General features: G+C 50.8%; 2 protein-coding genes and 1 long non-coding RNA gene across 6 annotated transcripts in view; 1 reads left to right on the top strand and 2 right to left on the bottom strand.

The window, feature by feature from the left end:
• The window catches only part of ELF4 (E74 like ETS transcription factor 4), a 46211-nt gene extending 40787 nt beyond the window's left edge, over positions 1-5424 (bottom strand). Inside the window, exon 1 of the mRNA XM_064482727.1 lies at positions 5380-5424. The gene's annotated coding sequence lies outside the window, so the exon portion shown is untranslated. The remainder of the gene's footprint in view (positions 1-5379) is intronic.
• On the top strand, positions 1282-14090 carry LOC105098817 (uncharacterized). Of its 3 annotated transcripts, none has more exons than XR_010379331.1 (5): positions 1282-5561; positions 5910-5998; positions 7225-7427; positions 7814-7979; positions 10360-12545. It is a non-coding gene; the product is annotated as an uncharacterized LOC105098817 (long non-coding RNA). The 3 variants fall into 3 exon arrangements; XR_010379332.1 differs by lacking the exon at positions 1282-5561 and adding an exon at positions 13793-14090 and having other exon boundaries at positions 5608-5998; positions 10360-10628; XR_010379330.1 differs by lacking the exon at positions 1282-5561 and having other exon boundaries at positions 5611-5998.
• AIFM1 (apoptosis inducing factor mitochondria associated 1) overlaps positions 11797-15605 on the bottom strand; it is a 28095-nt gene continuing 24286 nt past the window's right edge. For both annotated transcript variants that reach the window (XM_031446579.2, XM_010991564.3), the window contains exons 14-16: positions 14090-14214; positions 12390-12586; positions 11797-12055 (exon numbers count right to left, since the gene is read on the bottom strand). In XM_031446579.2, coding sequence (XP_031302439.1) covers positions 11984-12055; positions 12390-12586; positions 14090-14214 — 394 coding nt within the window. In that variant the 3' untranslated portion in view covers positions 11797-11983. The remainder of the gene's footprint in view (positions 12056-12389; positions 12587-14089; positions 14215-15605) is intronic.

Raw genomic sequence — 15605 nt, 5'->3', positions numbered from 1 at the left:
GGGCCCGAAACTACTGAGGACTAATGGTGGATGCCTCCTATGAGTTGTGGTTTAAACTAACATTGAATCCTCAAGGCATGGAATTACCAGAGGAGAGGTCTCCCTCTTGGGAAGGGCAGGGAGAGAGGGTGACAATGTGCAGACCAGATCACGGTTACAGACCCTAATGCCTGCCAGTGACCTGGAACCCATGGCCTGTGGGAATCCCATAAGTTCCCACCATCCCCCACCACTGGGAACTTAACCACAGCCCCATGACCTGGGAGTTGCAGCGACAGCAAACCCCACCCCCTTGATGAAAATCTGGTGCTGACCTCGCCTTAGGGAGCTGTAGGCCACCTGAACGACCTTCCTGACTCCATTGCTCCAGGTCAGCTGGGCTGCCCTTCCTGATGACCTTGCTGCTCCCCAGCCCTTCCCCCAGCTGGCTGCCCGCTCTTTCACTTACCCGTTGGGTGAGCCCCAGCCAGGTGGGGCCAGCCTGCTGAGATCACCACTCCTGACGACAGCCACGATGTCTCTGCCAATGGCTCACTCCCTGACTTGGCAGGAATTCCCCTTCTCCAGTTGCCCATGGATGCCCAGCCTGTGCCATCCAGTGCACACTCTTGGCCTCTCTCCTTCCAGACCTGTTTCCCCCGCTGCTATCCAACCCCAACTTGGTCCCCTCAGTCCTCAGAGCCAGGGTCCTTCTGGGAGCCTCCTGGCTGCCCACAGCCTGTGGAGGGCTATCTCCCTGCTTCTGTGCTCTACTTGCCTTTCCACCTTGGCCACTTTCTCAGACCCTCTTTGTCCTCTCTCTTAAGCAGTGCCTGATAGCCTATGTTCTGCAAATCACTCCAGGTTCTCCGGAGGCCAAGTGGCTGTTTGCTTCCTTCCTCCCTTAACCCCTTAGCTTCAACAAATTCTGTTCAAACCTGTGACCAGAAGAAAACACCACAGTGCCACAGCTTCTGTGGTCATGGCCCTTACTTTCCACCACAGACACATGCTAGAAGAGTTGCCTATCAGTCAGACTTTCAGAATGAGAAGCATATGCACAAGCCAGGAGAAAAGTTATGGTTTAAAAGGAATCTCCCACCCCCCATAAAGCTAAGTCCCCTCTAATCCTTTCTATACAGCTGGCAACCATTCCTCTGTTGATACGTTCAGTAACTCCAGATTGGCCTCTGTTGGCTTGACATGAGGAGGCCTTAGGTAGCTCCAAAGGACGGACAAAAATCTCTAAGTCCCAGATTGTGGCTGGGCATCATAAGGAGTTTTTGTTCTAAAAAGATTGTTGAGTAGCTGAAAAATAGAAGGATTCCTTGGGATAGGTTATACCTTCCTGGGAGACATCTGTTGTCTGGCCCATATTGGGGGGGTAACGGGGAGTAGGGTGCCCAGGCCAAAGCACAGGCATGCCAGTGGGAGGATGTAGTTGGGAGCAACTTCTCAGATCATGACTTTCATCTGGCAAACCACCTTCCTTGGCTGGGGCTCTTGGAAAGCCATTTGGTTCCCCCCGGCCACCCTGCTCTCATTAAAATGGAGAGTTTTACATTTCTCCTCCAGGCCTTTACTGGGACAGGCCCTGGCATCCTGAGAGCCCCTACAAAACTTCAGAGGAGCACTGGGTTTCACTTCTTGGAGGGGCTGTCCTGGCCTGTGCAGCCTGCCTGGAGGGAAATGACGGCCAGATATAGGAGGTGCCCGGAGTCAGTGCTCTGCATGTCCACCCTGGGCTCAGCGGCTGCTGGGAGGTGCTGTCCCCATTGCACGCACAGCCAGGGGAGCAGGCCTTGTGTTTGGGAAACAGATTCAATGCCCTCTGGGTTGATGTAGGGGGTTGGCATAGGGAGAGGGACCCAATCCTGAGGTTCATTTGCAAAAAATAAGGAAGAATTGGCTTTAGGCAGTGTTCAGTAAATGAGGGCAAGCCCTCTGGAGTCTCTGATCCCACTGGTCCCTAGCTTCTATCTTGGGGCCAAGGCTTAGCCTGGAAGATTCCCTTGGACCAGGGCCGAGGGCAGGCGCCTGCTCTGGGGCACCTATCAGAGGCAGCACAGCATCTTGAGTTTGGGGGCCACTGTCCAGTGGAGCCAAAGTTAACCCCTCAACCTCTGAGATCGGCTGGCCCATCACCCATCTTGTGTGGAGGGGCAGGCTCACTGGGCCCCACAGCCCTGTGGAGATTTCAAATGACACTCCAAAGGTGCCTCCCCTCAAGGCTGCAGGAAATCAAGGGGACTTAAGGAGGCCTTGGCCCAAGGAGCTGTTGCTGGGGGCAGGAGTCAGTATTGGGGTACAGAGGGATGCCAACACAAGGAGGCCTTGTTGGAGGAGAGCACCAAGTGATTTCTGTGGCCCCTGAGTGTGCTAGAGGACAGGGACACAAGCAGCCATCGAGCTGGGCATTCCCTCCTCAGATGGAGAGGAGGCTCAGGAGAGCAGAGGGGGCTCCAGTCACATTGCACGGAGTGCTACACATTCTATATGGTGAATGGCACCCCCTGGAGTTGTGCAGGGAGGGGGAGGTAAGGACAGACCCAGGAGAGCCGAGGAGGGGCTCTTGAATGGAAAGGAGAGAAAAGGAAGGACTCAGACTGGAACACCATGGTAGGCCTCTGGGCCTGACTCCAGGCCCTCGGGACTGGGGAGGACGCGCGGTAATTGGGAGACGCTGTGAAGGGGTCTTAGCTCCCAGTTGCACTCACTTCACATCCTACCGGAGGGCGGTTCAGGGGTGAGATTTGCACCGGGAGGCAGAGGATTCTGCTCTTGCAGGATTGCCCCATCCCACAGGGACGCGAGGACAGGCCTGAGCCATGCTAGACAGAGGCCCAGCAGGAGAGCAGGCGCTCCCCAGTTTCCCCACCCTGCCCCCACCACGGGGGTCGAGGGGAGTTGTTGTTGTTGTTGTTGAATCCAGAAAAACACAACATTTAACATCTATAAAGGTGCAGTATGAGTCATTTCACGGAATGTCTAGGCCCCTTTGCTGGCAGCAAACAAACTTTCCAGCCCTCTTTTGAGGAAGCCTTCCAACTGGGCTGCTGCCGCTGGTTTGTGTGTGAGAGTGTGTGAGTGTGTGTGGATCTGTGTGTGGGATGGGTCTCTGGAGGACCTTGCCTGCCTATGTGTGAGTCCGTGTGGGTCCCTCAGATGTGAGTGAGAGTGTAACCGTGGCTGGGGTGTGTGTGTGTGTGTCTGCACACACACATGCACGCACATGGGCTCGACTCTTGGATGCGAGTGTCAAGTCCCCCCATGCGTGCGCGTGTGTTTGTGGAGGGCGTGTGCATGTGTGTGTCTGCAAGGCGGTGTGGTATGTGAGCCTGTGCCTCACAGGGTGTCTACGTGTACATTTTTTTTTCCACATCGCTGCCAAATTATCTTCCCATCTCTCCCCTCACGAAGTGAAGGGCTAGCTGAGGGAAGCTAGCGGTCTAAGTGGGGGGGCAGCTGCGGAGTGGAGGGGGTTGGAGGGAAACCAAAGCAATTCCACTCGTCGGAGGAAAGTGTCAGCCAAGGATGAAACTGAAACCGAGGCAGCAGCTCTAAGGCACCAGCACCCTGGGATCGTCCCGGGGCTTAGGTTCCTCCCACTCCCCCGCCTCCTCCAGCCAGCTATGGAGATTAGTCAGCCTGAAATTCCCATCCCTGCAGCCTCGACTTGGGGTTGAAGCAATGAGGCTGGTCTAGAAATTGGCCCATGGTTAGCACGTGACCCCATTAGCGCCCATTATCACATTAACACAAATTAGTATATCAGATCCTCTCCCAGTCACCTAGTGGAGCGCAGGGCCAGGCTGGAGGGAGAGGTCCAGCTCTGGGAGGAGAAGCCAGCATGTGAGCATCAAGGGAGGGGGCAGGCTGAGGACTGTGGCGGGTCAGGTTGGGGACAGAAGGAGGGCACAAGGGACATCAAGCTTTGACAATAGGATTCTTTGCCTAGGTTGTGCTCTGGGAGGAGACACCTTGAGGAGGGGGTTAGTAGAAAGGAGGGGGTTTCCAGGAACAGCTGGGCACCGCCCTGTAGGAAGGAGGCCCGGGCTCTGAGGTCTGGGCGGGAGACAGACGGTATTTCTCCTGGCACACAGGGAAACCTGGGAACGTTTAGGATCCTTTGGGTTTTTTTTTCCCCTTTCCTCTTCTTTATGGAAAATCCTTAGATAACTTTCTCAGATGGCTCTGGGCATCCTGCAAGCAGGGGAGCTGGACTGACTGACAGAGAAGAGGTATCCAGAACACTAGTACAGGGCAAAGCTTTTATATCTTGGCACAGATAAGGGTGACACACTCTACCTATGTATTTATATGTAAAGTTGTATCAGGGGAATAACCAGACACTGGAGACTCTGGAAAGGGTGAGACTGGAGCCCCCGCCACTTTTTTTTTCAGCTTAAAGGTGTCTGACCACAGGTTATTTTTGTGCCCTGATATTCTCAATATGTTAACTATAAACAGCCACCACATAACCATGAACCAACACGGGAAGGTCAGCTGCATCATGACTTCTGGAGCTCAGGGCCTGCACCGAGGCAGGGCACAAAGCTCTATCAACCGAGACCAAGGTTGCAAGTTTGAGCCCTAAATGGGCCTCTTCGCTTTTTTTTTTTTCTCACATAGCTGCTCGATCGACAAGCACGAAATCCCTAACCATCGCCCAAGGCTGAGTCCCTACCCCTCATCTAGTCCAAACTCTGGTCCCAGACCGCGCTCCAACCCAGGCCACAGTCTATCCCTGGGCAGGAGATGCAGTTTTGGTCTCAAGGGAGCCAGGCTGGAGAGTGGCTGTTCAGGGAAACCCACCCCTAATGCCCGAGACGCGACTCAAAGTTTCCATTCTACTGCCCGCGGGTCGAGGGCGCCATCCCCGGAGAGGAAACGTTGACCCTGAACCGCAATCCTTTAGTTGGAGGTGAGCCGCCCCGAGCTCTGCGAGGGCCCGGGAGGTGGCCCGAGGGACCCTGAAGAAGCGCTCACCAGGCAGCCCCACTTCTGGACGCTAGCGCAGCAGGTCGGCTCTGGGGACTCTGCCGCCACTCGAGTGGAAGCGCCGGGTCCGGGCGGCAGTGGGGATTGTGGCGGCCCCTCCTGCCTTCCTCTCGCCGCCCCCTTGCTGGGCGCGCGCGCCCTGCATGGGCGGGATCCCCGCGGGTGCTGAGTTTCCCCTCCCGACCCCCAGCAGCGAGCCCAGGGCGCCTCTGCAGCGCCACCTGCAGGCCGAACGCGCGCAGCGCCGCATCTCGGGCCGAGGCGGGAACTGGCTACAGAGAGGGCGGAGGAGATGGGGAGAGGTCGACTCCGCGGCTACGAGCGGTCCACGCTCGCCAGCGGCCTCCTGGCCCCGCCCGGGTCCCGCGCCCCGTCCAGTGCCCCGCCCGGCTCTCCGACCTTCTACTCCTGCTGCTGCACGCGGAGCGGCCTCCTGCCGCGAGCGCCTCTTCTCGGGAAGCGGTGAAGCCACACTGAGCCCGATCTGCTGACTCATGAGAATCCTCCCCGTCTCCGGCACACCCCTCGAAACTTCCCCTCAATCCCTTCTTTCCTGCCCCCACTTCCTCGAGCCCCAGCAGGTGGGTAGGAGTGGCTTCGGACTCCCGGGGAAGGACCTGGCGGGGCAGCTGGGAGGGGAGGGGTGGGCGGGAGTCCCCCTGGAGACCTCGGCGGCCGGTCCCGGCCCCACCACGCCGCGCTGTTCTGGAGCGCACGGGGTATGCCCGGGAGGGAACTGTATGTTTGCGACTTTGTGTAAAACCCCCATTGAGGTATCCTTTGGCAAGTCTCCACCTCGCACAGTGAGTGCCTGTGGAGGGGATGGCGTCTGGGAACCTCCTTCCGTCCTCCTCCTCGGGACTTGAGGACTGGCCCGGGAGTTCACTTAGAAGCTGAGATCTTTGGGAGCCTCCTTTTCCAATGAGCAGGCCAGGACAAGGGCTGGCGCCACCAAGGGGACAAATGTGGAGTGCTCTGAGCCTTGAGCTGCCCTCGACTCCTACTAAAAGTCCAACTGGTAAGTCGCTGAAGAGGTCACTGTGGCCTTCCTCCTAGAATTTGGTACTGGTCCAGGCCAGGTTGAGGTGGGGGTGACTTTGAAGCCACAGGTTCCCTGTTTTCACCGCCACTCTGGCCCCTACACTGTGCCATTAGTTTGAGGATTCCCACGGGAGTGGGAGACCAAAATTCCACTCAGGTTGCTTGGGATATTGGTCTCAGTAAAGGTGGCTGAAGGTCTCAGGCTCGGGCTATGGAAGGCTTCAAGCTGGAGGGGCTCTACTGGCCTCTGAAACACCTAAAGCTCCCCTTTCCCTCTGGAGGAACAATGATTCTTAAGCATCCTCTTCCACCCTGTATGCAGTTGCCTTCATCTCTATAGTAAGAGCTGGGAGGTGAAGCTTGCAAGCTTCCTGGCTCACTTGTCTCTGCACTTGGGGGCAGGGCTCTGCCAAGGCCATGGCCTGTGTGGAAATGGCCATGGACTAAGAGCAAAGCAGGTATCAGGCTAGTCTCAGAACTTGAGGCTTATATGGAATGAGGGAGCTTTTTCTGAGCTAATTATCTCAGCATCAAGTTGAAAGCTGCCTGGGTTATGGTGGCTGTATACCAGCCAGCTCTGCAGGGTGTGTTTGTTGGGGCTTGGGAGACACTGAACAGTTGGGTAGGAATGTATGTGCTAGGATCATGGCTGAGAATAGTCTCACCATAAAGCCTTGCTGGGGAAATTCCAGGCTTGAGGCCAGTCTTTTTTAGGGACTAAAGGATGCCACCTTCCATGGAGCCCAGTTTTGAGGCTGTCAGACTCTCCATGGAGAGCAAATCAGGCAAGGAGAAATTTCTAGGGGCCTAGGTCTAGATATAACTTGCTAGGTCAAAGACTCCTAAACCTCAAACTAAAACAAACAATCAAAAAGGACCTGTAAATCTAGTTGAGCCAAAATGACAGCAGAGGCAATGTGGGGAGACGGTTGTTATGGTCTTTGGGTCCCACTAGCATCTGCTTTAGACCTTAGAGATGAAAGACAACTGAGTCCGTGGAGAAATGAAGAAAGTCCTTGCAAGCACCCGGGAGACTTTTCCATACACAGGAGGTTAGAGCTGAGGGCGGAGGGATGATCTAGTCTGTCGCTGTCAGATAAGGCTGCCGAGATCTAGGAAGGTAACTGCTCTGGGTCATCCAGGAATGGATGGCCGGGCTGAGACTCAAATCCCGAAGAGCACTCTTTCCGCTGTGCTCCACAGCTTCGAGAGGAAGAAACGCGGGCAGGGAGCACTTCCTGGAATCTGAAGAAGCAGCCATGGGAGAAGAGAAACAAGGAGCAGAGGAAGGAGGGGAGATAAAGGCGCTAAGGAAAAGTGAAGAGGAAGCGAGAGGGGCTACTGATCTCTTTGGACAAGGAGACTATCAGCTGCATTCTCTGGTCTCAGCGTATTACACATGTGCAGTTAAGTAAACATATTCATGTTCTGTTCTTAGTGATGACAGAGAATGTGCAACCAAAGAATGGAGGAAGGACCATGGTTTGGTCAGTGAGGGAAAAGCCTGGACAAGGCTGAAGCGTAACAGTAAAGCAACCAACCTGAGGAGTACCAAAGTTCCAGTTGAGCTCACACATCGTACTCCCTGCACTTCTGTTGCGCTGGTAGTTCCTGTTGACCTGTCTGTGTCACCACTAGGTTAAAAAGCCATCGAGGGCAGGGCCTGTAATATTACTCATCTTCTTATCACCAGGGCCGATCGGCCCATGGCATACGGTGGTTGCACAGTATATTTGCTAGCTGGCCAATAAAACCATTTATGAACGTGTGTATGTATTTATAAATTCAACAGCCGTGTTGGGTGCTCCTCCAGAAGCACCTCTGTGTTGTGCTGCAAATATCAAGACATCACAGTCGGGACCCGGCCTGGGAAGCCAGTCACCTCTGTCCAGACACCAAATGGGACTCCTGTGCGTCTCCAACTCAGACACAGACCTTGGAGGCTCCACTGGGACTTGGTAAGGTCTTCAAGAAAGTACAAGCCTAGGCAAAACTCAAAGGGGTCTCTGCCTGGTGGCGGGCCTCTGGAAGGTATTTTGGCTCTTTGTCTCCAAACTGTCAGTGCCCATCAGCCAAAGACCACCAGGGCACTCTGTGCCTGGACAAGTCGGGTTTATTGCTCACTGCAGCGAAGGCAAATGCACACCATGGAGAAGTGCTGGGAAGGACTCATTATAGGATTTGGGCCAGGCTAGGTGATCTGGGGAAGGGTTTAAGGAAGCCAGGCTTTGCTCTGGACTGGGTGCTGTCAGGAAGCAGGGATAATTCGACGACTAAGTGTCTCATTAAATAAATGGTATCCAGTAGGAGGGCAGACTAGAATGAGGCTCCATCTGTAATTGGCCAGGAAGCTGCAGTCACTTGGATTAGCCACGATGGGGGGTGGGGTTTGCTCATCTCTGTGGTTTGGGCACTGTTCATATTTTTGCCTGTGTTCACACGTGATTATGGAGTGGTCTTGTTTTTGACTCTATCCACCATGGTCAGGATGGCCTTGTATGAGGCTAATGTGTTGTGAATCTGTTTCTGTTCAACGCAACACCCAAGCCTAGTGGGGAGTACTAAGCCAGTTTTTAGCAACACCAAGGCCTTGCTGACAGTCCCAGCCAGCTTCCAGATGTCAGGGGCTATGTTTCTCTTTCTCAAAATGTTCATTTTGAGATGATCCCTGTTTTCCAACCAGGGCTTGGCAGTCCAGTATTTAAATACTCAGACCCTCCCTGTACTCTGACCCAGTCACACCCATCTGTAGAACCAGCCAGGCAGGGGAACGTCATCACTGGCCTGAGCTGTGTGTCTCTGTGTGTGGTTTTGTGTACGTGTGTCTGTGCCACCAGAAATTCCCTGATAAGATGGGAAAGAGGCCAGAAGCAGTCTTCTTTCACCTCCAGGCCCAGCAGGACTTTCCTTCTGACCAGAGAGCAAGGCACTGGGATCGAGTCCCAACAACTGCTAGGGCGGCAAGGGTGGCCAGCTTTAGGTGGAGTCAGGGAAGGACAGAGGGGATACTGCGGCAGCCAAGCTTGAGAGGAGCGGGAAAGGGAAGGGGTAGTGGTGGAAGGGAGGGGAGGGTTCTTTTGTACAAACGGGTCTCTAGAGAAGCTGCTGGTTTTCCTTCAAGGAAGCAGCCTGCAGTAGGTCACTGTGGGTTCCCCACCCCCATCCCTTTCTGCTTTAAGCCTCTTGTCTCCGAAACAGGCTCTGTTGATTAGAACAACAAAGTCACATATGTTGACCTCATCCTCCACTAAGAGGCTTACTCTGACCCCTTTCCAATCAAACACACTTCCTTCCCTCAGGTCCATCTCTCTAGCCAAAGTATGAGGACGTCTCTTGCCATGCCTTACCAATGGCTAGGGGCCAGTACCGTCATGGCATGGTACCGAGGTGCCATCAGGTATCGGTTGTAAAATGGCAAAGAAAAGCGAAGTTGAAGTCAAATGGGTGGGCTCCAAATGCTGGATATTTTGGCAGAGCCCCAGCTTTGCAGGGCGTTACTAGCCCTGCACTGTGCTGTGGCCGAATCACAGGCCGGCTATCGAGGGCCAAAGCTCAGCTGGCACTGCTCATCTGAACAGTTAGAAATTGTTCCTTGTGATCCTTGGGGACCCAGACAGATTAAATGCATCCTGGGTTAAGTGGCAAGTCGCGGCTGTGAGGGAAGTGATGGGGGTCTGATAACCTGGATGAGAGAGAACAGAGGCTGCAAGGCAGAGGCTCATTTCTACAGTAAGCATCGCCCCACCAAGCAACCACGGACTTGGTCAGCACTTTGCTAGGGTTTTGAGGGGAGGGGCACGTTGCCCCATCCTGAGGAAAAAAGCCTCTGATCTGGGAGAGCTTACAATTAACTTAGGGAGCAAACACTAATAATGCAGAGAATTACTTAAAGAACAATCAAGTTCAAAGGCATTAAGTGTAATTGGAGTTCAGAGGTGAAATCATGCTCAGGCACTAGTCCAACTGGTACCACGTCACCACGGTGGGATTTCATTCGGGCCTTGAAAGATGAGCAGGATTTGGATCTGTAGAAGGGAATAGCGATGGTGTTCTAGATGTGAAGAGCACAAACAAGTTTATAGGTGGCAATAAACCACATGTGTATGTGCAGATGCACACATGCATGTGACATCACAGGAAAGGAGGCCCACAGGGCACAGGGGGTTGAGGTCAGGAACACTATGGAAGGCTTTGGACTTGATGTGGCTGTTGACAGCGAGTCCATGTACGTTCTTCAACAGGGGGTGAGGTGGAGGGACATGGACCGAGTGATGCTTTCAGAAGTGGTCGACTAAGGATGGGCGCGCTGGTTAATCTCCATTCTTGGTGTATCCGCAGTGCTTTGTGTGTCTTCCTATGGAAATATCCGACTGTATCATACTTCTGCGCTCACATGTCTCCTTTCCTCACTGGCACCAGGAGCTCCTTAGAAGAAGTGGCCATGTTTTCTCCATCTTCCTATTCTGCCATCTACCTGGCTCATAGTAAGCACTCAATGAATACTGATTAGATGAAGAGATCATTTCATTTTAATTCACTGAATTATTAACAACATTCCATACAGAATGACAGCCGTCAAAGAATTAGACTAAATTGCACATAACAAGGTGAGTCATAATTTGATCTTTTTAGAAATTTGTGAAACGCTTCAGGATCTTGTGGTGTATTACTGTATAAGTCCCATTTCACATGCTACTAGATGAGCTTTCTACCTAAAGATTGAGATATGCCAGGCATCAGATCCTATTTCACTAAACCTGTATACATTTAGTAAGAACCTGTTCTGGTGCAGCTAGTTCTTAAAGTGGACATCTGTCCTGTTCTAGTGTTCAGAAGAGATTTCATTGTAGCTGCAACTCCCTTTAAACAAACTCAAGATTGAAAACAAAATCCAGCCTGGTAATAATTTTCTCTTTACAAAAAGATTCATAATGGACACTTGAAAGTAGGAAAAATTTCCTCTTAATTGAAATAAGATTTGATTTTTAAAAGATAAGTAATCTGAAATTCAAAAAGTGAGTTGATTTATGAAACCGGCTTCTATTCCCAGGAAATCATCTATAAAGTGAGGCATGCCTATAAGCCTATTTGAGATGAAAGGGGTTAGGAGAGGACAGATTTCTAGTCTGGGGACAGTGGGCAAAGGAGTTGAGAGACAGACCATGATCTCTCAAAGAGTCAGGCTCCAGGTTTAGCCATGAAGCACCAGGTCTTTGATCCTTTGTTTCTGTTTGCAATAAATGTCTTTTCTGCCCTCCCCTCCCACGACCAACTCAGTTTGGGGCCAGAGGGTACATACAGGAGTTGTTCCAGGTAGAGCAGAGTCTAGTCCACAGGTTTATGTGTTCACTCATTCAACGATTTACTAAGTACCAACTATGAGCCAGACCCTGTGCTAAGCTCTGGAGAGCGAGCCCTAAGCAAGACAGTAAAGCCAGAGTTCCGGCTTCCAGGAAGCTGCAGAGCAGCAGGGAGACACGGAAACAAGGAACAGGCTTGGAAAGGTCGGGAAAGTCTTCATAGAGACCAGGACCTTCCCCAGAGGAGGGGAGAGGCATCAAGTGCTATGGGCAAGGGCAACAACAGGCCAATACAGAAAGGTCTGGAGGGGCGAGGGAGAAGTTCAGGGAACCAAAAAAAGTTTCGAGTGAAGCAGGGAAAGCAAGGCTGAGGAAGATCATGCACTTGGTAGGAGCTCCAACTGGCTTGCTCTCTAATATGCAGAGCTTTCCTCCCTTCACCCACTCGCTCCCTTTCAAAGAGAACAGAAATTAATTTAGAAGAAGCAGGTTTTATTTAGTGATGTGAACGTTAAGAATTGCCTACATGGTTGAAATATTCACAAAGGACTTGATCATTCACACTCATACATCCAGAGGACGTCTGCTGAATAAAAAATGCTCCTTTACCCATCCAAGTTGCTGTCAGGGACAGTGAAGTGCCTGCCTATTCCACGGAGGCCTCAGTCTTCATGAATGTTGAAGAGTTTGGCTACTTCATTGAGATCTTCATGTTGCTCACCGTCCTTAATGATCTAAGGGAGATGGTAACAATCAGTATAACTCACTCCGTGTGCATTTGGGCCACACTTTATGACAGGGCAGCCTGGGCCAGTCCCCACTTCACACTGGGAGGGACGTGTGGGAACGGCTTTCTACCCAGGCCAAGTGAGCATGTGCCAACGGCCAGGCCACCCAGCCAAGTCCGGAGTAGAAAAGAAACAGTCCTGAGCCAAGGCTAGACCTTTGTTCTGCTCGGGCACAGTCTGACCTGGGTGGACAATGCATGGCAGGGCACCCGATGAAGTCACAGGAGGGTTTCCGGCCCACACTTCCCATCTCCTTCTTAGAGCTCTGCCAGGCACCTACCTTCCTTGCTATCGGCATTCGGTTGAAGATGTTCCACAGCACGATCCCCACCACCACTTTGTCCCTGAGGTAGAAGATGACACCTTTGCCGTAGTCCTCCCCTTGAGTGGGGGCCTGGGGAACTGCAGGGTTGCTGGGAGGAAGAGTGATTTCTGAGGCTTCGGACTCTGTCTCACTCTCTGATCGGATACCAGTCCCTGTGGCCAACCCCCAAAAGAAACAAGCAAAGTCAAAACAAAACAAAGTCAGTTATTATGAGCTTGGAAATTCTAGAAGGCAAAGTATCTTTCGACACCTGCTTCAAGCTGCTTCTAGATGACTTGTTTTTCTATGCCACCTCAGTAAACACTGGCCTTCTCCATCGACAAAGCCAACAAAAGTTCTTCCTTGCCAGCTCCTGGGCACCGGGTCAGTCTGACCCAAAACTTCCTATCGCATTTTAAATTTACAGTATGGATATTTCCTGGTATCTTTTTTCAAACTACAGATGACTTGCTCTTGTCCTCTGAGGAACATTTTAGAGCTACATGGTCAGTACAATAGCCACTAGCCACATACAGCTATCCTAATTAAAATTAATTCAAAATTAAAGTTTATTTTAATTAAATTAAATTAAATGTAAAATTCAGTTCCTCATTTGCACTAGCCACATTTCAAGTGCTAAAGAGCCATGTGACTAGTGGCTAATGTATCGGACAGAGCAGAGGCAGAACACTGCCATCACAGCAGAATGTTCTTTTGGACGGCACTCCGAGAGAGACACTGGCTGAATCAGGAGAAGGCACTTCCATGTGGAAAAACCATAGTGCAAGTGTTTCCTCCTGGGCGAGGTGGTGGTGGCAGCATGAGAGAGGGCACGTTGTCCTCTGAGAACAACCGGACTTCATGTAATACTGCTCAGTGGATGGACTTGTGCCCTGGAATTTCTAAGTCCCTGGGTCCCTCTCCTGAATCCACTCCCAGGAGAGGTCAGAATCAAGGCGTGCATTTATGGAATCCACTTAGCTTACACAGGAAAAGGACCTCATATCCACATCATGTCTGCTTTCTCCCTCTTAAAGAGCAACTTGTCCTTGGAACGCCTCTAACAAGAGGACACAGAGGTTAAATAACTTCAGCCAAGGTCACGAAGGGAGAGAGAGGAGGCCTAGGAGTTAATGAAAGAGATGTATGTGGGAGAGAAGTTCATTCTGAGAGAGGTGCCTCCCGTTTAAAGAAAACTTAGCATTAAGATCTGACACATGGAATTGGAGGCAGCTCAAGAGCCACTCAGCCCAGTTCTTCAGTGCCCAGGGCCCGAGGAGGGTAGCAGGTCCTGAACTAACATTCTTAGGCCTAATTCTTGGGATTAGCAGGAAGAAAAAAATACCATTGAAAACGTTCAGGTTTTCTTCATCATGCAGATCCTCCTAGTCCCTCAAAACAAACCTGACTACAGAGTTACTGAGCTGGCCGCCGCCCAGAGCCTAGGATGGACACCCACAGTATCTCAAGTCTATGCTTTGACCAGGATCCCTGATTTCACCAGCTCTCAGACCACTAAAGAACGAGGACTTTGGGTTTGGTTTATTTTAAAGCATGACATGAAGAGAGGCTTTCACTGACAGTTCCCTCCAGCCAATACAGGAGACCCTTGTTCAGGAGGATCTGGACCACGGCTTCTCAACACTCTTCCAAGAGAAGTGCTTGGGCTTCCTTACCTGACTGCTCTGTGGCAGATTTCGGGTTGTCTTGTGCAGTAGCTTTTGCAAAAACACCAACTGTGGGCAAACTACTGTCAACGAGACCAATAGCTTCATACCCAACATCAGGGCCCAAATCACTCCTACAGAAGGAAAGAGAAGCAGGTGTTCTGTCAGAGGTGTTGTGAAGAATGACACAGCAGTGCATTTTCTCCAGGACACTGCACTTTCATGCCAACCACAGAACCTGGTATGTGTGACAGCCAGAGAAACGCCAAACTGATTTGTCGCCTGCTAAGGCACGTGGGGACAATCATGAGAAAGCATGATTATCCCAAACAGCTTTTAACTTAACAAGCCACTATACATATCATGTGTCCATACAGTGATCTACACTGTCCAAAACTGAATCATGTGTTTACCCCCGACCACATGTGGGGAGTGATGGGTTCCCCACGTTGACTTATTCACTACCTTCCTTTATCTCGTTCTAAAACTGCCTTTTAAAAACTTTATTCAACCTCAGCAGCTTCAGAAACTGCCCCTGATTTGTAAGGGATAAATAAAATCAGATTTGAGGATAAGGAGCATGAGGCCGGCATGGGAGGAAGCAGGCAGAGGTGGGACCGACACTTCAGTTTCTGTGGCACAGGATTATTCTTGTTACAAAGTATGAGTAGTGACCAGCCTTTTCTCCACCTCCTTCTCCCTCAGTTAATTGGAACTCAGTCAGGTGATTATTTGTACAGCACTGAAATGAAATCAAAGATGTAAAAGCACTGATTGTATTAAAAGATTGAAGCATGCTCATACTTTGTAAGCACTTTGAGGGAGGGGGGTGGGTGGGCACTTGGGCCTTGTGGGTGCATTCATGTAATCTGAGACCCTTGAACTTTATGATGGAGTCTTCAATATTTTGCTGTATATGAAGCTTTTGTTAATACATTGTATACTGTATTGGCTGTGTGAAGTAAACTAAAACTCTGGCGAGCACTTTGGAGTCCACGTTAGTGTAGGAGATCAAAGTGGGAAGGGCTTTAGGGCACTGATAAAGGCCCTAAGTGTACTGTTCAATCCTGTATAATATTTAATTCTTGCAACTGAATCAAAACAGTGTTAAATTATGGCAATATTTGCACTTTGGGAATGAGTACATAACTATGATCACACTCTGCAAATGTCATTTTTTTAAAGCTGTTAATAGACTTTGTACCTTTTCTTTGACAAGGATGTGTCATATTTAAATTTTTACATTCATCATGGCTACAGGTAGAACTGGGGAGGGGGAAATGTACTTTTTATGGGAATTTTGATATGAAAAGAAACTAGTCATTTATTTATATAATAGGCTTGGCTCAAAAAGTTTTTTTCAGACTCTGTATTCCTAATGTGAGATGTGACTTTATTTTATTTTTAGTAGCAAATTTGGATGTAGCCTGATAGACACAGCTGAATGTCTTAATAAATTTAAATTTGAAGATGAAAAAAACTTGAAAGAGTGCTCCATGTTTATGGAATTCAGAATCTGAGATAT

Source organism: Camelus dromedarius, chromosome X (assembly GCF_036321535.1).
Source record: "Camelus dromedarius isolate mCamDro1 chromosome X, mCamDro1.pat, whole genome shotgun sequence".
In the NCBI taxonomy this organism is placed as follows: Eukaryota; Metazoa; Chordata; class Mammalia; order Artiodactyla; family Camelidae; genus Camelus; species Camelus dromedarius.
Note: the sequence above shows the minus strand (reverse complement) of the source record. Positions and strands in the feature narration are given on the sequence as shown.